This window comes from Adiantum capillus-veneris, chromosome 22, assembly GCF_014529385.1.
Source record: "Adiantum capillus-veneris isolate H3 chromosome 22, ASM1452938v2, whole genome shotgun sequence".
Classification (NCBI taxonomy): Eukaryota; Viridiplantae; Streptophyta; class Polypodiopsida; order Polypodiales; family Pteridaceae; genus Adiantum; species Adiantum capillus-veneris.
Genome location: NC_140952.1, coordinates 39480370 through 39504931, shown reverse-complemented (window position 1 = coordinate 39504931; position 24562 = coordinate 39480370). Strand labels below are relative to the sequence as shown.

The window sequence follows — 24562 nt, the reverse complement described above, 5'->3', positions numbered from 1 at the left end:
TGGTTTACAATCCTACCACAAAACGGGCAGCTTCTTACCCCCCGATATACAAGACGCTATCTACCTCTTCGGCACTGATAGCGGAGAGCTCTTAAACCCCATGCACGCAAGATAAGGACTTTAGCCACGAGCCCCAAAGCCTACTGGCTGCCATATATGCGCCAAAAACTCTCTTGTTTTCATTGGAAAAGCTAAAACATGTCCTGGGCTCGGCTGCAGTCTGAACGCGCCTTAATTTGGAGGTAGCCAACATTCTTTGAAACGGTCTGCACTCTAATTGTACGACGTTGAAATTTCTCCTCTCTTCTTTTCTCCTATCCTCTATCTGAGGAACACGCCGATGATGAAATTTCCATCGATTTCCCTCGACTATAATTAAGCTTGGTGATTGCCAGTCTCCGTGCAGAAATGGGCAATCTCTGGAAGCAGAGAGTCGCAGTTTTGAGTGCGATAATAGCTTATGCCGTGGTGGGCGATGCTGCTTCCAACCTTACATCCAGTGCCCAGCTCAACACCACCTTCACAATAGCAAGCTCCGATTACGAGCTGCAGACATCCCTCATCGACATCCTCGTCTCCCCAAATGCTACCTTCCAGCTTAAATTCGGAAACCTGCCCGGCCAATCAAACGCCCATAGCCTCGGGATCGTCCACTTGGTAAGCTCTACCCTTGTCTGGTACACCTACAGAGACAACAACCCCGGCCAGTACGATAACCTTGGCGGCTTCTCCACCTCTCTCCGCCTTCAAGCTGATGGCGATCTTGTCATCTCTATCGGTGGCCAGGATGGCTCCGATTTGATTATCTGGCGCACCTCCACCACTACAGCACTTGTTCGATCCATGGAACTCAGAGATAATGGCAACCTTGTCTTGCTCGACTCCACAAATGATGTTGTTTGGCAATCCTTTGATTACCCCACAGATACCCTACTCTCCACTCAGAAGCTGCGCGTGGGGAAAAGCTTGTTGAATTCTGCAAGGAATGGGTTTCCCTCTGTGGGGAGGAGTGTCTTGGCTATGGAAGCTCACAGGCTTGTCGCCTACGTCAATTATGAGAGTTCTGAACCTTACTGGGAGCTAAGGCCATCAAGCAACAACACAGAGGTTGCTTATGCAGAAATTGCTAATGCTAGCATATCCATATTTGACACAGGTGGTAACATATTGGGAAGCAGAGGGAGTAGCAGCAGCAGTGGTGGCGAGGGCCCCTCCATATTGCAGAGGTTTCTGCTTGACTTAGATGGGAACATGAGGCTGTTTCAATATGACAATTCTAGCTCACGGTGGGTTTCTCAAATGCAGGTGATTGAAGAGGCTTGTGCTCTTCCAGACGATTGTGGGTCATATGGGCTCTGTATCCCGGGGCAAGGTTGCGCATGCCCACCCACGTTCAAACTTCTCGCAACTCTCAACGGATGTGTGCCGCCAAGAGGCCTTGTTTGCAACAGCAAGCACAGTAACGATTTTGTGAAAATTACGGCAGCTTCCTACTTTGCGACAGAAATTTCCTCAGATACAGTTAGTGGCTTATCTCTAGATGAATGCAAAGATTTATGTACCAGGAACTGCTCTTGTTTGGGGTTCTTCTATGGGGCAGCACCTGATTTAAAGGCAAGGGGCAATTGTCTCGTCACTAGTCAAATGCGTACTTTGTCAGCTTCAGTATTTGGCAATTACACCAACAATTATATGTATGATGCTTATGTGAGGGTGCAAGGGAAACCTCGGTCACCGCTTGCTATCATACTGGGTGTATGCGTCCCTGTTGTTGTGATTGTATTCTGCATAGCTTTGTGGTGGTTTGTAAGGCACAAAGTGAAAGTGGCTCATGCAGAAGAGGAAGAATTTTTGCTGGAAGCGTTACCGGGGCTACCACCTAGGTATTCCTACAGGGAACTCAAGAATGCAACAGAGAACTTTACACGCAGGATGGGAGGTGGGTCATTCGGGTCGGTCTATGAAGGAATCCTTGCTGATGGGACCAAAATCGCTGTAAAACAACTGGAAGGCATTAGCCAGGGCAAGAAAGAGTTTCATGCGGAGGTGGCCACCATTGGGACGGTTCGGCATCTGAATTTGGTGAGGCTCAGGGGGTTTTGCTTGGAGAGGCACCACAGGCTTCTCGTCTATGAGCACTTGGGCAGAGGGTCTCTAGATGCGCTCCTGTTTCCTAAAGAGGGCTCAGAGAATCTGAAACTCTCTTGGGCAGAGAGGCTTGCCATTGCTATAGGTGTTGCAAGGGGCTTAGCTTACCTTCATGAGGGTAGTCCTGACTGCATTGTACATTGTGACATAAAGCCTGAGAACATTCTTGTGGATGATGATGGAGTTGCAAAGCTGTCGGATTTTGGGTTGGCAAAGCTTATGAGTCGGCAACAAGATGTTGTGGAGACGATTGTGCGGGGCACAAGAGGATATATGGCACCAGAGTGGCTAAGAATGGCGGGTCGTATAACAGAAAAGGCAGATGTATACAGCTATGGAGTTACATTATTGGAGCTGCTATCGGGGCGGCGGAATTTTGAGGGTACGCCGGAGTCAAGATGGGGATATATGCCAGAATGGGCACTCTATAATCTGAGATCGGGAGGCGAGGGCAGGGCAGAGGAAATATTGGATGAGGTCATAGTAGAGGAAAAGGATCCCTCAGCAAAACGAGCCTTGATGGTGGCAGTTTGGTGCTTGCAAGAGGATCCCACCGTGCGGCCTGCCATGAGCCGTGTGGTGCAGATGCTGGAGGGTCTTGTGGATGTGCCCCTACCACCACCACCACTAATGCCGTCCCCTACTGGTGAAGCTTCTGTCTCTTCGCAGTTCTCGGCCAAGGCCTTTGAAATGCATAGGTTTGCCAACAGTGAGGTCACAATGCCCTTTCTTCGCCGGGCCTCACGATTCTTCTCTAGTTCAACCTTTACATCCACATCAACCTCACCTGCGGTCGCCTCTTCTGTTTACTGATGACCTTCTTGTTTGAATCACCCAGCAGGTAAATACGGTGATCTGCAACTGATTCATCAACCCTGTAATTGTGATTGGAGGACCTAAATTTCAGATAAGTCTGTTCTGGAAATTAACTAGGTTTTGGTACTCTTGAGGTTTACCATATTTGATGCAATAATTTGCCAAGAGACTCTGTCAGAGTCTGGGAAGAACTGCAGTCCTATTAACGATGTTAGCGTGATTATGAGGCAATGTGTATATGAGAAGCTAGGGGATGGCGTAACTATTGGAATTTTTCCAAACCAGTAACATGCGGAAAGCTTTTACTTACGCTCAACTTGATACTGGAAATGGGTTTACAGCACCAATGTTGTACCGTATCTTTGCTTATTTAACAAAGAGACTCAAGATAGCCAAGCTCAGCTTTTGTGCTATTGGATAGTAAGCATAATTGGATACACTTCAATAAAGAAGGGGTAATCAGCATGTAAATTGATATACAAGTTTTAATTGAGGATTTTCCTTTTTGATCCACGGGGCAAGAAATGAAGCATGTTGTTGTATTTTAATGCTTGTGATACTGGATGAAGGTATGTTGAGCTCCTATATAGGTGCATACTTTGAAGTCCTCTGTTCAATGTCACGTCCACCTTTACGGTCTATAGATGGGTGCAAGTCTTTGCTTGATAGTATCTCACATGGGTTGATCCCCTTGCTCACACGGGTTCCCATCTGGGTACCCGTGTCCCATCCGGGATCAACCGCCCCAGATCATGTCCCATTGTCCAAAGGAGGAAAAAATGACGCCCCTACTTTACCCCTAGTTCACCGTCCTCATTTTCCACAAAGGTGATCTTGGGATCATGTGAAAGCCTTCCACCAGCTATCGCACGTCGCATGTCCATGTTGGCATGGCAAGAGTACACTACTCTAGTTTACTCTAGTCTAGCCTTGTCACTTTTTGACACCTCCCTAGGTAGGTGGGATCAATGGCCCACATTAGGCGTCGCGAGGCGGGTGCAATCTCGGTTGTCCGATTATCGTTTGAACTAGGTGTGAACTAAGAGTGAACTCGGGAGGTATGTGCACCATACCGGATTTGGTGTGAACTCGACGTGAAAATAGTGTGAGCTTGGTGTGAATTGGGGACGGTTTGTACACCATACCAAATTTGGTGTGAACTCGGTGTGAAGTAGGTGGGAACTAAGTGTAAACTTGTCCACGTCGCCATGATCTATGAACTTACCACACACTCACCTTTCAATGAATGCGGGATAGCCTAGTGGTTAGAGCCGATTTCGTGGGGGAGAGGGTAGCGAGTTCAAGCGTGGAATCCAAAGTGGGAATCTTTTGCATTCCCTAGGTAATCCAACGGTCACTATCAACCGGTGATCATGAGCCATTGATCCCACCTCCCAAAAGGAGGTGTCAATTAGTAAGAGGCCTAGCCTACTTGGTGATCTGACAGTGTGGATCGAACTCGCACTGCGCCTGGATGAGGGACCTCTTGTCAGATAGTGATGAGGCAAGTCTTGTTGCAATATGTGAAGTGTTTCTCGAATACCACTCACATATCTATTGATGCACAACAACTTGTGTATCCTAGGCTGTTGTGAGGTCAAGCCACAGACCCGCATATGTGTGAACGCACGTGTCAAGAGAGGGAGGGTGTATCTCGATGTCTACATGCGTGTGCACCCACGCATACAGGAAGGAAAGGTGTATTTGCATGTGTACATTAGTGCGTGTGGGGAGGGGTGTAAGCACACACATGTACACACGCGCTCAACACACTAGCCCTCCCCGGGCTCCCTCCCTCCGTCCTCCCCTGACTTGTAAGTCCTAGGACGTTAATTAGGAGGCTGAGCACAGAATGGACATTAAAACATTCTTCTGAAAACTTGAAAGACCTTCTTGTGGGAAATTTTAGAGATAAATTGTGTAGATGTGAAGGTTTTTGCATTGAATTGGTCCAATTTATACAAATCTTCTCAGCTCTTAACTTGACATTTAGAGGAACCAAGTAGAGGTGATTTGCAGTTAACCTAGGTGTTTTGGGATTCTCTTTCTCTCTGTACTCTGTAGTTTAAGACTCGTCTATAGATCTTTGAGGGCTCTTGGGTTTGCTTCTACAAAATTAAAGGTTCTCTTCTCATGTGTGTGTGCGTGTGTGTGTGGAGAGAGAGAGAGAGAGAGAGAGAGAGAATGTTGCTTGCCATTTCCTCTCCCTGCGCAGACAATCACTAAGAAAGTAATCAAATCTGCACAATATGATATTTGCAATGCACTCTAGTCAATCCACATATCGATTACATATGTTGTGAGCAAGCATACACATTGCAATGCACTCTCTGCATGGCATTATAAATACAACAATGCTATGAATTTCTCGATGCAATTATTATTATGATGATTATTTATACATCCTCTTTGATTTGCAAACAATAAGACACATATAATTTCAAATGCTACAAAGAATAATTAACTTCTACATTGAAATGATGTCAAATATTTGCAAAACACACACGAAAGTAATAATATCTATGACTGGGCATGTCATCTACTAACAATCTTTCATAATACATAATGCACTCTCTATATAAACCAATGCATGAAAAAACGCAAAGAAATCTTCAATATAATCACACAGTTGAGGACTACTTGTACCCAGTCAAGGTTTGTAGTCCCCTTATGCATCCAATTCAATATACAAAAGTTATTTTTACCCAATAATGACTATAGCTCTTATATTGTGACAATGTATATCAACTCAAATCTATGATGGTGAAAAATGCAAGACTTCAAGGATCTTTATATACATAGTACACTAGTACACGACATCCGACCCATTGACTATCGACTCCTGGTTTACATATGCTCATCTTCTAAAACCAACTTCAACCCTCATATGGACCAATGGCTTTGTCGCAATGAGCATGACTCTCCAAATTCTCAATTGTTTTGGTCTCGTACCTTTATGTTCAATGAAGGATTTAAATATTTTTAGAAGTGGTTACTAAATTAAGACTCTATAAAAAGGACACGTTACTCTATAACCTTAGGTCAATTCACAAGGAGATGAATATACCCGCCGCTCGGATACTATAACATTTAATGCACTAGTAACTGGTGTGTGTCGGAAATTGATAATAAGAACAAGTTCCTAATAAGCATAGAGAGAGTACTTAATTTGAGAAATCAACGTAGTAATTTACACCTAGCTAATTTGGCATTGACAATACTTGAAAAGAGAGAGAAATAGAACAATGGACAACAATTGAGGACCGGATTTATATGGAGCCGGTCCCCCTCCATAAGGCTTTGTATTATAGATTCTCCCATCAAGGAAACTTTTGTACAGTACAATTCTTGTGTTCCTTGACAAACTTGTTGGTGCAATGAAGATGGAAGCTTAATGCACCAAATTATGCTTTAAAAACACACCTAGTGTCCGTAGCCTCAGTCCCAAGACCTCACACACCTTCAAAAGTGGTGAAAGCTAGCAGGGAATGAGGATGATTGAGAGGAAGAATATGTTTCTTACGAGAAAGAACTATTCTCCTCACATAGTCACTCTAATTAGCATAGCTTAGCTTAGTAATTAGCATGGTAGAAGAGATGAGCATGCCATTGAAGCTTGGCTCTTGATTAGATTTGCATTTCACAACCAAGAGTTGTTGGTGTTGGCCTCTACTTCCCAAGGCTTGGAGAAGGTGGAGTTCTTCTTGCACACATGAGTTGTGTGTGTGTGTGTGTGTGTGTGTGTAGCAATGTGTTAGACTAAACTGCAACCCTCTCTCTCTTCTTGGTCGACCACTCTTGCAAAATACTCATGATGGCTTCCCATTGGCTCCTGCAAAGCTTAGCCATTCACAAATTAGGAGAATATATAATCGATAGCCTTGTGACATGTGTCCCTTTTTCCCCTTTTGTGAGAGCTTTAGGTAATTAAATAATTCATTTAAACTCTCATTGGACCGTTTAGTCTTCTGGCCAATAGGAATCAGGCAAGCCATTGGGCTGCTGGATGCTCATTGGATCCCTTGGTAGACTGTCCATAGTCTTCTAGGGAGATTAATTTCTATTGGTTCTTTTATCAAGAATTTTTAAATTGATTAGAGTAATTTTATTCTAGACTCATTCTGATTGGTCTATCTCTATGGCCATCCAATAGGATTTGAGGGGAAATTGGGGGCAACTGGCCTAGGAGCCTGCCATGTGTCCATTCTTCCCTTTGGGGAGAGTTTGTGTGTGTGTGTGTGTGTGTGTGTGTGTGTGTGTGTGTGTGTTTATCTCTCATCCCCTACCATTAGGGATCGCCCCCTCCTTCCTATGGATGTGGGAATAATTTTTAGTCTTCCCATGACCATCCAATTTTCCCCTACTTTGGCCTTTGGACAATTGATTTAAATTTAGGAACTTTAGCCCATGGAAGTCTTAATCGAGTTGAACCTTAGGTCTTTTAAGCCCCATCAAAGCACATTGCTCTTTTGCAGACTGTCCACCTTTGGATGCCTATTTTCCCTCCTTTGGATCCTTGCAGAGACTGGTTTGGCAGCTTTACCAATATTCTAGTGTTTACTCCCCTGGTACTTCCCCATATTAAATGATCAGTTTAACATGAGAAAATCATTTGGGAGAATTAGATATTAGTTTTTATGACATTACCTCTCGCTTGAAATCATAGTCATCCGTGACTATGAGGTAGAGAAGATAAAGTCTAGTCATCAGTCCGTTTGCTAGCGGGTAGAGGATCCCTATTTTACCCTACGACACCATTCCAAGATGGATGACTAGTCAATTTGGTGCTTGAGAGCCTTAGCTGCCACAAGCATGTCTACACTTTAGTCCGTATCAATCTTCCATAGTAGAGTGGCAAGCTCTACTTGGTGTTCAAGACACGTCGTCTCCACAAACATGATCCTAATCATGCATACTTATTAACATTTGTGCACAATAAAGAAAAAGAGAGGCTTATAAGACAAAAAAGTATGTTCATTTAAAGTATTTACATTTGCTTACTCTAGGGAATCATTGTAAGCATTGACAAGGTTTAGGTCATCCTTTAATTGTATGTCTTGCATTCATCTAGCATCTTCAAAAGGATAATTTTTAAACTTGATAAGATATCGTCAGATAGTCTTGCCGCCTTGTAATGCCTTGTTTTCATGTCGAAGAATGGACTCGGGCTACAACACCTCTTCTTGGTCCTCAATCTTTGGTGGGTCTTCAATTATTGCTTCTTGAGGTGTCTCTACTTTGTAAGGATTTAGTAGGCTCACATGGAAAGCATTGTGTATGAGCCAATGGTTGGGAAACTTGAGTTGATAGGTCATCTAATTGATTGGCCTAAGAATGTGAAAGGGACCATAGTACCTTTTTGCTAACTTAGCATAGTACTTATGGTTTCCTGTAGGATTATTGCCCATTTTGTGCCTTACTCAAGCTTTGGGAAACTTAAGCAAAACCCAATCATTTTGTTTAAACGCTAGGGCTCTTTTGTGCTTATCAACAACAGCCTTTTGTCTTTGTTGAGAGATGATATAACATCCTTAATCTTTTGGAAATTTTCTTACAGGTCTCGGTTATATTCATCTTTGGCGAAGATCTTCCCATGTACCTTGGGTAGCACGAAACTTTTTGATCTTCCCTCTATCACCTCAAAAGGTGCTTTTCCCATGGAAGTATGTGCAGTGTTATTGTAAGCATACTCCACTAAGGGTAAGTACTTCTCCCATTGCGGCTTTTGATCTACTTATGTGACATAAGATTTTAGTAGATCAAGAATTGTTTGGTTAACTATTTCACTCTGGCCATCCGTTTGGGGATGATAGGCCGCAAGAAGTTTAGCCTTGTACCTAAATTTTCAAAGAGATCCTTCCAAAAATTACACGTCAATCTAGGATCTCTATCGGACACTATGGACATTGTCAAGCCGTGGTATTTTGCCTGGGTACGACATTTTCCATTGACTATTTACCCTGTTCATACGTCCACGCCACATAAGAGCCCATTTGTATGCACACATCTTGCGTTACTAGAGTGCCACATTACTTGTAAAGTAACTCTTGGCCTGAGTGTAGGAACTGCGAGGGTCGTCGTCTGGCAACGCCTTCATCAGCTCGAATGGAGGAGCTCCAATGGAGCCCCAATGGAACTCCAAATGGAGCTCCTCCATGACTTGAAAGGCATGGTGAGAAGGCAGCATGCGCGCTGCCTTATCACCATGCCTTTCAAGGAATGGAGGAGCCCCAATGGAGCTCCAAATGGAGCTCCTCCATGCCTTGGAAGGCATGTTGAGAAGGCAGCGTGTGGGCTGCCTTCTCAACATGCCTTTCAAGGCATGGAGGAGCTCCATTGGGGCTCCATTGGAAGCTCCTATGGAGGACCTACACGCGTGCGCATACGTACACACACACACACACACACACACATGGAAATAGCCATTTGGTGCAAGAATTCACACACATACACACACACACACACACACCCATTTGCATGAGTATAAAATGCGTGCACACACACACCCACACACACACATAGTACCTTCTCTTGTTCTCGTGCACACACACCCCCCCCCACACACACACAGAGTATAAAATGCGTGCACACACACACACACACACACACACACACACACACACACACACACACACACACACACACACACACACACACACACACACACACAGAGTACCTTCTCTTGTTCTTCTACTCCTTCTACAAAATGAACACATAACGATTTTATATTTCAAGTATAAAAATTCTGGTTTTTGCATTCTTTTGGTTTTGTTAACCAGCGGGGCTAATATAACCGGTATAGTGGTATAACAAAATAGAAATATCATTACCAGTACTACCAGCACCAATACTATTCTTCTACTCCTTCTACAAAATGAACACGTAACGATTTTATATTTCAAGTATAAAACTGCTGGTTTTTGCATTCTTTTGGTTTTGTTAACCGGCGGCTAATATAACAGGTATAGCGGTATAGCAAATAGAAATATCATTACCAGTACTAGCACTACTAGCACCAGTACTAGCACTAGAAATCTTTTGACTAGTACCAGTACTAGTATGCCAATATAGTAGTTTCAGTACCAGTACTAACACTAAAAGTCAGAAGACTAGTACTTGTACCAGTACCAATATACTAAACCTATATCTATACCAATATACTGGCTCTCAGCAGGACCCTTATATATTACCTATTTCCTATCTCCGAGGGTAAAACTCCTGGTTTTAACATTGTTCAGATACTCATGAAATAACAATATGTCGCGGAACCGGTAAACCATTAAACATGTATACCAGAAAAGTAATAAAGCAGTATCAGTACCAGTGCTACTAGTGCTAGTACTAGCAATGACAATTTTAGACTAGTACCAATACTAAGTATGCCACTTGGTATACCAGTTTAGAAGTATCACAATTTCAGTACCAGTACTAACAATACTAGTACTAATAGTACTAGTACTAGCATTGACTGATACCAGTACCAATATACTGGCTCTTTGCAAGACTTATAGAATTACCTATCTCCTATATAAAAATACTACTTTATACACCTTTTTGGTATTCTCGACATAAACATTGTCTAGAAACCAGTTTTTCAATAAATCAGTATGGCATTATAACAATATAGACGTCTAGCAGTATCAATACCAGTACTGCCAGTAGCAGTACTAGCACTGAGAGTCTGAGACTAGTGCCAGTACTAGTATACAAGTTGACCAGGATTGCAAGATAGCAGTACTAGTACTACCAGTACCAGTACCGACACTGAAAATCTGAGACTGGTACCAATATCAATACCAATGTATCAGACTCTAAAAAATTTGTTTAAATGATGTAATTGGCTACCAAAGTCTCTTGAAATTTCTCTTTCAATTATAAGGTTACTTACACAAAAAGGTGTACCTATGTGAAATGGATAACAACTAACGTGCCAATTTACCAGGATAGTAGGATAGTAGTACCAGTACTACCAGTACCAATACTGGCACTAAAAATTTGATACGGATACCAATACCAGTACCATTATATCAAACTGTTAAAAGTTTGTTTATAATGGTGTAATTGACTACCAAAGTCTCTTGAAATTTATAGTTCAATTATAAGGTTACTTGCACAAAAAAGTTGTACCTTTGTGACCAGGATAACAAAATTCCCATGTATCACCTGCATATAGAGCCAATGCTAACAAAATGTTGTGATGTTTCTATGGGTGCAAGTGAGGGCTACTCTCTTTGCTTCAACTTTTTTGGTGCTTTACTGTTTGGAAGATTGGCTACTCTCTTTGCTTCAACTTTTCTGGAGCTTCTTCCTTTTGGATGGGGTCATCTTGTACCAACCTGATGTTATTCATTTGTTTAAAATCAGGCTATCTAAGTTTGTTTTGTATAATAAACCTTGTATTTATCTGGATACCTTGGTCTTTCAACATGTATATGTTCGTCTGTGGGTAATATAAGTAAATAACTAAAACAAACAAACACACACACACACACACACACACACACACACACACACACACACACACACACACACACACACACATGAGTACCTTCTCTTCTTCTTCTACCCCTTTTCTTCTTCAAGAAAAAACAGACTCCTTCACTTTCACTTCACTTTCACTTCACTTCATTCCACTTTCATTCACTTTGCATGTATTATAATTATAAAATATATACAATAAACACTTATAAAGAGTATATAATTAAACAAACTAAACACATAACAATTATATATTTCAAATAACTAGACACTTATAGAATAAGATATATATATTAAACTTCTATCAACATATTCACTTGTGTTCACACACGCACGCGCACACACACACACACACACACACACACACACACACACACACACACACACACACACACACATACCAGTTGGAGGTACTATTAGAATGCATTGAATGCAGTCCTTGAACCACCATCTAGAAATTAAAAGGCCCGCCAAATTTGCCAAATTCTACTTGTAAGCACAAAATTATAGTTTGTACATATTTAAAAATTACAATTTACCAGTTGGAATGCAGGGGCAAAAAGTTTAAGGATTTATAATTAGCATTATGTGTAGCTTCTTTGCAAGTTGCTAAACTTCTACAACATTATAATGAAAATGTGTGCTTTGAGTTGCCTGCAGCTCAAGATAAAACAAAACAAATGTCGGGGATGGAGCAATGATTTGATGGTCACTTGTGGACTCACCCATCTATTACAACCATGGCGATATCATGCAAAACTTGTCTAAGCCATTGTCTGGGATGCATGCAATGCAATTATTCAACATGTCCTCATTATATTAATGAAAAAGAATTTAATGGTATTGATTTTGTGGATATTTAGACAGACGGGTCAAGAAGGACTACTTTGCAATGGAAGAGAAGACAACAATAACTTGTCATTATGTTCATAAGGTTGTTACTTGTGTTGTTGCTTGTCCCTGCAAAATCTGTTATGTTTTGCCTCAAGACAGTACAATGTCGCGACTAGCAATACATGTTGGTAAACATTGTCATAATGTTAAAGCATGAACCTCCAAGGCTGCCATTTCAAGAGTACGGAAACTGGTAGTTGCAATACTAAAAATTGAAAAAGGTGGTCCGAGAAAAAAACAAATGTTGGTGACGCAACAACTTGTGCTTAACTCCTTGTTTGGCGAGGAAGCTGAAGTTACATGCAATGTACAATTCAATGATTTTTTGGAGGAAATGGTGCCACTTGTAAGGATATGAGAAACTAAGTTTTGTTACTTGAATTTGTTAATATTTTAAGTATTATTGATTTAACTTTCTTGGGATGCATCATGTAGGTTTTCTTCAATTGTTTCAAAGGAGAGGAAGAGTCAAGGTGTTGTTATTGGGGATGGATATAATAATATTTTATTGCTTCAAAAGAAGTGCATGTTTCCTTTTTTCCATGGGAGTAGATTTCTTGGACAGTGCGAAGAGGATGACAAGTGCTTCTTATTTAAGATGTCCACTAAGGACCAGGTTCCGGGATTGATCTAGTAAATCAGATGAAACGGACCCAAATGGGTGACTTAAGAAATGCGTGGGTGCATTTTGATTTTACCCATAGGTTGGGAAACAATGTCATGCTCAGTTTATGATCCATGGTAATCTTTTTAAGTATTTAAAATATCTCATGTTTTTTTCATCATTAAATTTGAGATGATTTGTGTGAAAATATTTATGTTGAATATCTTGCAGCATACAATCACTGCAGATAATTGCTATATGTGAAACTAAAGAGGAGGATGCAAAGACTCAAGTTATTTTTTGGGAGAACCTTAATTCAACAATGGAAAAGTACTAACATGATGCAACTGATTTTGCAGGTTTTATGTCTGATGAGGGTGGAGCAAATTGGAATGCTATTCAAATATCTTCAATGGCGGGCCATATAATATTATGGAGGGTCATGAACGGTCATGCCTATTTCATTGTTGGGAGCAGAGTTTGCACAAATATGTGAAAAAGTGGATACCTCAAAATCTAACAAATCAACACATTAATAAGTGTGAGGAATGAAGAGCTTGTAAGACCATTGAGCTTGCATCTCAAAAGGCGCAAGACCATTGAGCTTGTAAGACCATTGAGCTTGCATCTCAAAAGGCGCAAGACCATTGAGCTTGTAAGACCATTGAGCTTGCATCTCAAAAGGCGCAATCAATTCAAAAATGGTGGGGATAGTATCTAACTACAGAAAGCATCACTAGAGTGAGTAGATGGTTTAAATGGTGGGACCAACGAATTTCTCACTGGGGAGGAATTGGTACATATGTAAGTATCTTTATGACAATTTATATTTTTAGCAAAGTTTATAAATTTTACATATATGAAATTTATAAATATTAACGCATGTTTGTTTAAGTTTCATAGGCTGATTTAAGTCAGTGAGAGCAGGCACAAATTCCCAATGTTAATTTATCAAAAAGTGTGCATGCCAGTTGGTTAGCGGGTGAAGGTGGAAAGAGAAAAATTTATTTGTATGATGCTTGCGTAACAAATATTATAAATTCAATTATACAATGTGCAAAGTGTTTGGGATATACTACTGGGCGTTATATAGGAATAGGTCCCATAATGGAGACCTTGCTTTCTTGAGTTGAATCTCAACACACTCTAACCCCGGCCAATGTGGCCCATCTACTACACGAGGCTATTGCAGGGACTCCAATGTATGCGCAACCAATTTTGCATTGAGACAAAGAAATAGTACAATGCAAAAAGAGGGGTAGAACAGGAACAAGTAGCTCCCATCGCTAGGAATATGTCATGGAATCTAAACAACAAAACCATCGCGGTCGGCCCAAAAAGATCCGGTTTGATATCCAAGGACTAGGCATTTCTAACATTCCACTGCAAATTAGTGACAGTGATGATGATATTGGATCTCAAAAAGAAACAACCACACCTTTGTCATCTCAAATAAATAGTGTGTTAGAGAGTGATGTGCCACGCACTCAGTGGGCCCTGAGGAGAATGGCCATGAAGAAATTGAAAGCATGTAATAGTATGGTAGCTTTATTTTTGGATGAAGTGAAAAAGTCTCAAGAGCATGTAGTTTTTAAAGTGCTCACTGAAAACATTTATGAAATTCATGTAACAGAGAGTACAAACATGCACGTGTTCGGATTTTCAAAAGCGAGAGAAGACAAAAAAATCCTTTTTGGCATGCAAACATATGTACTATGTGTACGCGAAAGTGCTCGAACTTGAACCTAAGGAGCACATGATTATTCATCAACCAACCCTCTCACCAATATTTCACTAAACTAGATAATTGCTCTATGATACTAAAGTGTTTTTCTGCATTTATTTTAGTTTATTCTACTTGTGATCATCTATCTTAGAAGAAAATTGTTTATGCAACGCAGGATTTCAAATTTCAAACAAAAGACAGAAGCAACTTATAAGCTATTTGGGAGAAAATTACTTACCTTTTAGAGTGACCATTATATTTATGGAATTTATGTCTTTTTTGTACTTTAATTTTGGTCCTATCCTGTGGTAGATTAGTAAATATACTTACATCTGTAAACTTACTTTGATTCAAGAAGCTCAAGCTTGGGGAAAATGGTATTATCTCTATTTGGCATGATTTTTGACTTTATCGCATGCATATGTTGTGGACTTATTTGACTCTGATGGCATGCGCTGTGAACATATTTGACTTTGATGGCATGAGTTGTGGAATGGGGATTTGTTTTGTTTGCATTTTCACGCCGTTATGCTGCCGGAATTTTGATAGATTACCAATGTAGTCAAGGTTTACGGTTTATTTGGCTGGTCGGAAGTTATATAAGCTTTGGATTGGTGTGCATAGTGATATACAACTCTAGAATTTTACTTTGTCTCTCTAAATATTTTAGAAGAGAATCCATTCTCTCTCTCTAGGGTTTATAATCTCTTCTTTCAATGATAACGCGCATAGATACTATCTCTCTAGAATCTATACTTTCTCTCTCCGTCAACAACACATATATGGAGTCTTATGATCCCGCATACGAGCATCATTGACTCACCATAAGGATACTATAATCGCCGCGTTACCAACGTAGTACCCAAATAGTGAGCCAATACTTACCACAACGTAGTACCCAAACAATGAGCCAATACTTACCACAAGGACACTATATTCCCTGCGTCACCGAGGTGATGCCCTCGTGGTAAGCACTGTTCTGTAGAACATCTTATGTACACACTCGCATTGTGTGGTAAGGTACCTTATGACTACCGTGCAATACAACAAAAGATACGCTACCACACAACGCATACACACACACACACAACACATACCTGGGTCGTGTGGTGAGGTACTCCGCTACTGTCGCTTACTGGGATGTAGAGCACGCTTCCACACGACCCCCTCTCTCCCTCTCTCCTCTTGATATACCTGCAAAGGCATTTCTCTCTCTCTCTCTCTCTCTCTCTCTCTCTCTCTCTCTCTCTCTTAAGCTGGCTCAAGGGATAACACCCAGCAGGCCTGATCGAGGCCCTATATATATTATTTTACGGCCTTGTTGGGCTATTGGGTTTTTTTGGTGGGCCCACAGGGAAAACTACATAGCATGGCGGCCTTTTTGTGGGTTTCTAGGTTGCTCTTAACCGGCTTGTTTGTGATCATGTTAAGTGTGATTATGTAAATGTGTCAATAAGACCTTGTGATCACACAAATGTTTTGGTAATTACGTAAATATTAAATCCTTGCTGGTGACTTTGATGACACCTAAATTAAACTTAGCAATCCTATACAAAGGAACCTTAATAAATTTAAACCACAACTGCCAAAGACTAGTCAATCCTGCTCATGACTATCGTGTTTAGTAGGCACATCATCTCATCTGTTGGGTCTAACCTTGTTTGTTTCCTGTGGCAAGCCTGGAATAGGCACAATCACAAAGTAGAGACTAGTTGGTCATCTGATGACCAGATGATTGTCCCAAGAGTGGGCTCCCCTTGGTGTCCCTTTTTGGAAAGCCCCAAGATTGATCAAGGCGGCCATCGGCAAGCCGTGCATGTCCATAACAAAGGTGTAAAGACGTGGAGTGATGTCTAGGATCCCTTTGAAGGTGAGTGGCTCTCCGACCTCTACCCCTCTATGTATTTTAATCTTAGACCTTGGAAAATTCTCCTTATAAGAAATATGTTTGAACTCTTCCAAGCTCACCTCTTCCAGTTAGCTCTAGAACCCTTCAGATGGAGAGGGGGATTTAGAATCCAATACCCCCCATCCTGCCTTTAGATTTTTCTCCCTGTATTTATAATACCCTCAACAAAAGGTGACTTTTAAATAAGGACATATTTTTTTTTTCCATTTAACAATTGGGATTCACCCGAAGAAAGGGATGCTCCTTTGGCTAATTTTACCGAATGGTGTTTGGAATTGTTCATGAAGTGTCCTTCCAATTGATCTATTTTGTCCCCGCTAATTAAAGTGTCAGGGTTCCAACCATCTTGGGTTAAAAAGTGAGAGTGTTGGGGCGTTATCTGCATTTTGGAGTAAAGTGTGGATTATCTGGAGATAAAGAAAGTCTTATGTATATGAAGGGGCTTACTAGAGACCATGTCTGAGAATATTCTTTTATTATGTTTTGTTTCAAGATAAGCAACTACTGTGTGTAGGATAAATCATGATTTGGAGGAGAAGGTGCACTATCCTTAAAGGTCAAAACCTTGTAGAGATGCAATTGAACAGACTTTTACTCTCATAAGACGTTGGTAGACTCATGAATCTCTTGGGAGCAACTGTTAACCACAGGAAGCCAATGGTTATGTGGGCCATAAGCATTTTTTAGAAGAGCATGAAATTAAGTCTGGCCTAGGGTAAAGGGGCCAATAAAAAATCGGCCCCCTTTGATGGGACCTGTGGACTGCCTAAAATAAAGCCATTTTGCTCCAAGTTTGAGACACAATCAAGCGGGTGCTGGGTTGGTTAGGGCAAGCAACGATTGAATGCATGCCGTTGGATCTCGAGTTCAAGCCTTGGTGGCTCATTGGCTCAACTTACGCCCCATGGCGTCTCCCTATTCATGGCGTTTTTTGTTACACATGGAATTTTGTTCCATCTCGTGCGTCCTGCAGCCTTCAGTGTTCGCGACATCGTTTCTACAGCTAATAGCTCTTGCGCTCAGCTTTTGATTGCACCCTCCCAAACTGAAAACAGTGCATCAGACTAGTCGCAATTCATCGCCTTTCTTAGGTGGCCTTAAGTTGGGTGTTTTACCCTAGGTAAAGTAATACCCCTTATGTAAGTATCCCTTATCAACGGGCCTAGTTGAAAATCTTTTGCTAATGACAATATGCTTTTGGATGTTGGGGGAGCAATTCCCTCCCAACCACTGAAGCAAACGTAAAGAATTTTTGGAATGACATGAAAATGGGATAATTCACATTCCTCCCCACCATCCCTTTATAGGCTTCTATATATTGTCGACAGATATGTGTTTGGCGAGGTGAGCCGGGATAGCATTGGGTTGCTGCTAGCTTTGAGAGATGCTAGTGAAAGAAGAGCACAAATACATGCAACCGTTGCAACAGACGCCCAATTGCACATCATTGAATATACTAAGATTTGTGCAAGAAATGGTTGAACTCAACCCTCATTAACATCATATTTAAGTGAACCCGTAGCCTTCATCACCCTCAAGAGAGAAAAGTAGTTGAGTTTCTCTGTGCTTCACGATCCTACTACCCAATATTTTTGAATACATCCCCTTAAGTTAAGAGAGCCAAAGGGATAGAGCAAGGAGAAAGGAACCTAACGCAAAAACCCAAACTTTTTCCTGCCTTCCCTTCTCCTCTATCCTCATTCACGTTTGGGTAGAAGCATGGTATGGCGGAATGCTATTTTTCTAAATTGTTACTACCCATAGTTTAGGAGTTTTAAATTTGAGGAAAAAATCTTATAGCTATATAGGGCTAGATATATAGCAATTTTCCAACTCAAACTATGATTGTTTGGAAATCCACTACCTCCTCCCCATCCCAAATTATGATTGCACTAAGTCGTCCTCTCGCCTGTCAATTAATCTCACGCAAAATTAAAACTTGCATGCCCCTTGAATCTTGAAGCGTTGAACTTTTGGCGCTTGAAGGAGCATTGTAGTGGCAGGTCACTACTTCCACCTGGAAGGAGAATTGAGAGCAACATGTCTCTCTCTCTCTCTCTCTCTCTCTCTCTCTCATCTCCCCCCCCTCTCTGTGCATGTGTCTTTGTCTTCGTGTGTAAGAGAGAGAAATGTGCATGTGACTCATCTCCCCCTCCTCTCTGTGCATGTGTCTTTGTCTTCGTGTGTAAGAGAGAGAAATGTGCATGTGTGTATGTGTGAAGAGAGAGAGAGAGAGAGAGAGAGAGAGAGAGAGAGAGAGAGAGAGAGAGAGAGAGCTACTCCCCCTCACACACACACACGTACGCACACACACACACACACACACACACACACACACACACACACACACACAAATATTTAAACCATCAGATCTTGCAAATTTGATCACAAAATTGGAAGGTTGTCCAGTATGTCCTTTTTTAATATGGATGAAAATTTTTGGCTCCGCACGCATTTGCTTTGCTACAAAGAGCCCATTAATTAACCCCATTTCTCCCTCTCTATATCCCTCACTAAATGTCATCTATCCCCTCTTGCTGTGATCCTACGGACAACTCAAGTGAACGAATTTTTTCTTGGCTCATGTGCCACTTTGAGGGTGGAATTTTCCCTGCTCATGTGCCACTTTGAGGGTGGAATTTTCCCTGTTCTCGAATCACGTTGTTGGGAAACAAGCAAGCTGGAGCACCGCTATAGCGATGTCACCCAAGGGCGTTGAAGAGAGTAGTACAAGAACACCAAAAGCTTTGTAAAATCCCTTTGAAACACCAAAAGTCCAACAAGAGTAGCCTCCTTGGGAATTTACTGGCCGTCGCCCACCCAAGAGACTGTGTCACATAGGAGCAAAACCCTACCAAAGCATGGATTTACAGCACACGCCGACCAATGCATATGAAGACAAAGGGCTCCCCTTTCACCATTGAACATCACAAACCCACAATTTCAACATCAATTCCATAATTCATAGATGCATGCCCCCCCCAATTTGTCTGCACACAATTTGCCACTAGGCTGCCACCATAGCCATAACCCTGCAAAGAACTAGGCGTAACCTGATGAGCACAACTCCAATTGGGGCACTTTAAAGCTTGAGAGAAATCTTGAAAAATTAATGGTGAGAAATTTGAAGATGGCCAAATTTGAATCTACACGTTGCTACATGCAAAATTGATGCAAACAGGGAGCTGTCCCAACACGACTACACGTAGAGTAGGCAAGGCGACGGCAAAAACTGCAACAAAAACCATCAAGAAGGCACAACGAGCTCAAACCTGCAATTTTTTGGAGTTTGACTGAACTTTTTTAAGTTTGTACATGAGTTTAAGTTATATACAAGTCTCCCTTCAAAAAACTCACTCACGGGCACTTAAAGTAGCCAAACAACTGTCACTAGACTAAGCCCTTGCAGTGCTTGTACATGTGATTGCTAAAGCAAGATAAAAACCCCACAAAAGAAAAGCCCACAAACACTTTTGACATCGGGAGTCATGTCTATATGTACAAACTTACAAAAAACGGGGTGTCAACAATGCACCCAACAACGTACATTCTGCTAGTGTTGAGTGATTGAACTTTTCTCTCTCTCTCTCTCTCTCTCTCTCTCTCTCTCTCTCTCTCTCTCTCTCTCTCTTACAGTATCATGGGCACTACCAGCTCATTAAAAAAATAGTGTCTTCACAATACAATCTTCTCTAGTTGTAAGATGCTTGTTGGCACCGTGGTGGTATTTAATGAAAACCATGTAAAGAGTTGGACTTCTCTCTCTCTCTCTCTCTCTCTCTCTCTCTCTCTCTCTCTCTCTCTCTTGATTATCTCAAATAGTGAGGTACATGTGGTTGATAATTATTCAAACGCTCGTCGAGTCTCTCTGTCCATTCACTCAATGCTTGAACGATCGATGCTCTGAGCTCCTGTGCAACCCTATCCATCATAGAATCTGTGCACACACACACACACACACACACACACACACACACACACACACACACACACACACACACACACACTTACAATCTGTTCCTGCCACACAGAATCTTCTAGGTCAGACTCCCAAAAAACTCTTGGCTTACTCGCAAGGAGTGGACTACTGCTCACCCTGGTTAAGTCTTCGTTGCTCGTAAGGAGGCCCCATATTCTCACCCATGAATACTTGGATCTTCTTGCTCACAAATGTCCAGATCTTATCCAAATGTATCTCCTAAGTCTTGGCTGCTCGTAAGGAGGCCCCATATGCTCACCCATGAATACTCAAATATTCTCGCCCACGAATGTCCAGATCTTATGCACTGTATCTCACTGCATGTAGGGTGTGCACACAAAATTACAACTCCCAGGTGGTACCAGCATGCATCCTAATGTAATCCTCATCAACACTCAAGCAGCCATTCATAATCTCACATGGAAGAAGGCCAAGGATGGGTACTCACCCTCTTGCTTTCTTTCTTTGGATCTCTCTCTCTCTTGGTCTCGGTAGAAAAAACTTGGCTCTTTCAATGATGAGGCCAATAGCACAATGGATGGCTCTTTCTCTACAATATCGACAATAAATGACATATGACTACACATGTAGGTGATCATGCACCTATACTGGTTTTATCTAGTTTTGCAAGATAATCTGACTTTTTTGGGAAAGTATTTGTCTTTAACAAGCTATGGTATACCTGGATTGATACCTGGGTAAAAGTTTTTATGTACATTTGGATCAATGTGCTAGAGCATCAGGTGGTTTTTTTATGGAAAGTGAATGATGTTGCATTAAAAAACATGGAACGTAAAAGTGTTTCATATATTACATTGCATGTAAGACATATTTAGGAATTTTGGATATTATTCAAGTCATATTTTAAAAAATGAGACTTGAAATTATAGTACTTTGTGCTAGGTTTGACCTCATGGTTGTTTGTGGGGACCTTTGTGCCATATAAATTGAACAACTAGCACATGAACCAGGGGCTCAAACTTAAGTTCAAGCGTCTCTTGTTGCTAGTATGTGGGATATTAAGAATATTGTTTTATTTGATTTAGAGCCTCACATGGCTCGCTTAAACTAGCAGGTGGACACACTCAAACTTAGTTCAAGGCACTAGCACATGGATGTGAGAAACCTAAATTCACTCCTTATTTATTGTTTCTCTATAGGATATGAAGAGGAGGTTTGAAGCTAATGCAAGTGGGCATGAGGTTCAAACCTAGTTCAAGACAACTCTATGTGACTAGAGAACGGTATCATGAATTGAGCCTTAACACATAGCCATATCCTCAACACATAGATATATTGTTGTGTTTGTGTGAATACAATGACAAATCATTTGGAAGAATGACTTTAACATGTTGATAAGGAAGAGTAAGTTTTTAATGAATAGCACTTTTATCAAACATTGCACTAATCACATAGATATATTGTTGTGTTTGTGTGTATACAATGACAAATCATTTGGAAGCATGACTTTAACATTGTTGATAAGGAAGAGTAAGTTTTTTTTTAAATAGCACTTTTGTCAAACATTCACTAATAAAAGAAAAATATTGTTTGCAAATTCAAGACATTTTAAAGGGAGGCCAATGGAATCAAAATCATCATCAAAGAGTAAAAGGTTAAGAAACTAGGATAACAAATGAGCAACAAAATTGGACTTGCTCACAAGCTCTTATTACTAAACCAATTTTCATGTTGAGGGGATCTCAAACGAGGACGGTGTTTAGAAATAACAAGATAACACATGAAGAACAAAAAGATATTAACACTTCTATTCTTAGTTATGTAGGCAATTCATATTTGAAGTAAGATAAATGTGAGCTTTGAAGCAATATCAAGCGGATAACCTATACATATGTGCCCTTAAACATTGTGTTTTCTCTTGTAAATACTTTGTTTCTCTATTGCAATCCAATTAATTTACTAGAGTGCTAATTCATTGTGTTTTCTCTTGTAGATACTTTGTTTCTCTATTGAAAGCCAATTCATTTACTAGAGTGCTACAAGTATATCCTTGCTTGTCTTTGCATATATCAATCTAGGTAGCCATGCAACTTTTGTTCCCCTCATAAATTTTAATATCTTCACTTGATAGGTTCCATAGTTTTGCAAAAATGAAGTATATTTGTGCATATTCCACCCACATGAGGGCCCAGGAGGGCATCTCTTTATTCACAAAAGTAAGGACTCTCTCTCATGGAGTGCATGCACATGCTTACTATTCCAAGTGAATAATATGTAGATATAGGCTACCTCCATAAGACTATTTTCATGAGTTTGGTACCCTTTTGGATTACATTGTATATCTTAAATATCAAAAGAACAATATAAACACATCACTATCTAGAAAATCAAAGAGGTGGAGGTGTAGTTCCGGAGTCCAAATAAACCACTAATCCTCACATGCTAGATTGTGGAGGGAATCTCTTTGAGAGAAAAGGGAGGAATTTTCTCTCATGAAGAGCACAAGCATGCTTGCTTTTGGAACTAAATAATACATATATGAAGGATATGTCCATGAAACAATTTCATGGGGAGGGTACTGATAGCCGACTTTTGAAAATCAAAGAAAAAGGCAAAAAAAACTTATTTTTCCTCTGTTGAAGCCTTGGCAACACTGTTGGAAGGCTCGGCACCGCCTGTTCAATCCTCCCAACACCCCTACGGGCATGACACACCACCCTCCCTTCGATTTTCCGGCCTTGTTACCCTCAGCCCCGTTGGTCCATACCCTAGCCTAACCGGTTGCCCTTGGTTTCAGATACCCTTAATCCCCCCGTAGTTTATTTCCCCCCCCGGCTCGACGGGCATTGGATGAAATAACACCCCCTCTCTTTCTCTCTCATTTTCCCTACATACCTCTCTCTAATATCCTCTCTCCCTCTCTCCCAAATTACCACCCCCTGGCCAGGCGCAAGCTTTAAGCACTCACCCCGACCCCTCTCTTGTGCTCTCGTATTCTTACACTCACTCTTTAGACCCCCCCCCCCCCCTCCGCTCTCCCGTATTCTTACACTCACCCTTTAGACCCCCCTCCCCCCCCCCCTCTTGGCCCGCTAATATTCTTCCCCTAACCCCTCCCCCCTCTTCCCCACCTGCTCGCCTCACCCTCCGCTCGGCTTCACTCACCCTGCCCTTGGCATGCTATCCCCACTCTCCCCCCCACACCATTGATTTCTTACCCCCCCCCCCCCCCCCCCCCCCCCCCCCCATGGTGGGCACCCACCCTAGGAGATTCCCCCTCCCTCTAGCGCCACCTCATCCTCTCTCTCTCTCTCTCTCTCTCTCTCTCTCTCTCTCTCTCTCTCTCTCTCTCTCTCCTCTCTCTCTCTCTCTCTCTCTCTCTCTTCCATTTCAAGCCCGAAGGCGCAGCGCACATGACCATGGAGCCCACGCTTTCATACACCACACACTCACCCTCTCCCTCATCCTCACACTCACACACACACACACACCCCCAACCCCCTTTCCCTCTCTCGTGCTTTGTTTCGGCAGTAGCTGCCCGCCCTCCCGCTCTCTCTCCCTCTCGGCCTGTACTGGCGCAGCGCGTTCTCTCTCTCTCTCTCTCTCTCTCTCTCTCTCTCTCTCTCTCTCTCTCTCTCTCTCTCTCTCTCAACACCACACACACACACACACCCACCCCAGGCTTGCGTAACTGCTGTTGGCCGCCAAGCAGACAAGAAGAAAAAAAAATAAAATAAAAAACATATAAACATTATGTACATAAGCCCCCGTTCCCACTGCACACTCGCGCACACATACAAATACACACATGCACTCACGCACACACACCTATATACATATATATATATATATACACATCCGCCCACATGCACATACGTACACACACATGCGTATACGCACCATGAATTCAGGAAAAAAACGAAGGACTTCACAACTACGACAAACACAAAAAGATGAAGGATCCAAAGCACGCGCCGCCAACAACAAAAAGAGGAAGTGCGCCGAAGGCATGCCTCGTCCGACCCGGAAAAGAAGTACGCTCGACAC

The 24562-nt window shown here is 41.7% G+C and overlaps 1 protein-coding gene across 1 annotated transcript; it reads left to right on the top strand.

Annotated features, from left to right (window-relative positions):
• Positions 1–289: 289 nt before the first annotated feature.
• LOC147429192 (G-type lectin S-receptor-like serine/threonine-protein kinase SD2-5) lies at positions 290–3473 on the top strand. Its single transcript, XM_086495354.1, has one exon. The coding sequence runs from the start codon at positions 409–411 to the stop codon at positions 2959–2961; it is 2553 nt and encodes an 850-aa protein (XP_086351480.1). The 5' UTR covers positions 290–408; the 3' UTR covers positions 2962–3473.
• Positions 3474–24562: the final 21089 nt, after the last annotated feature.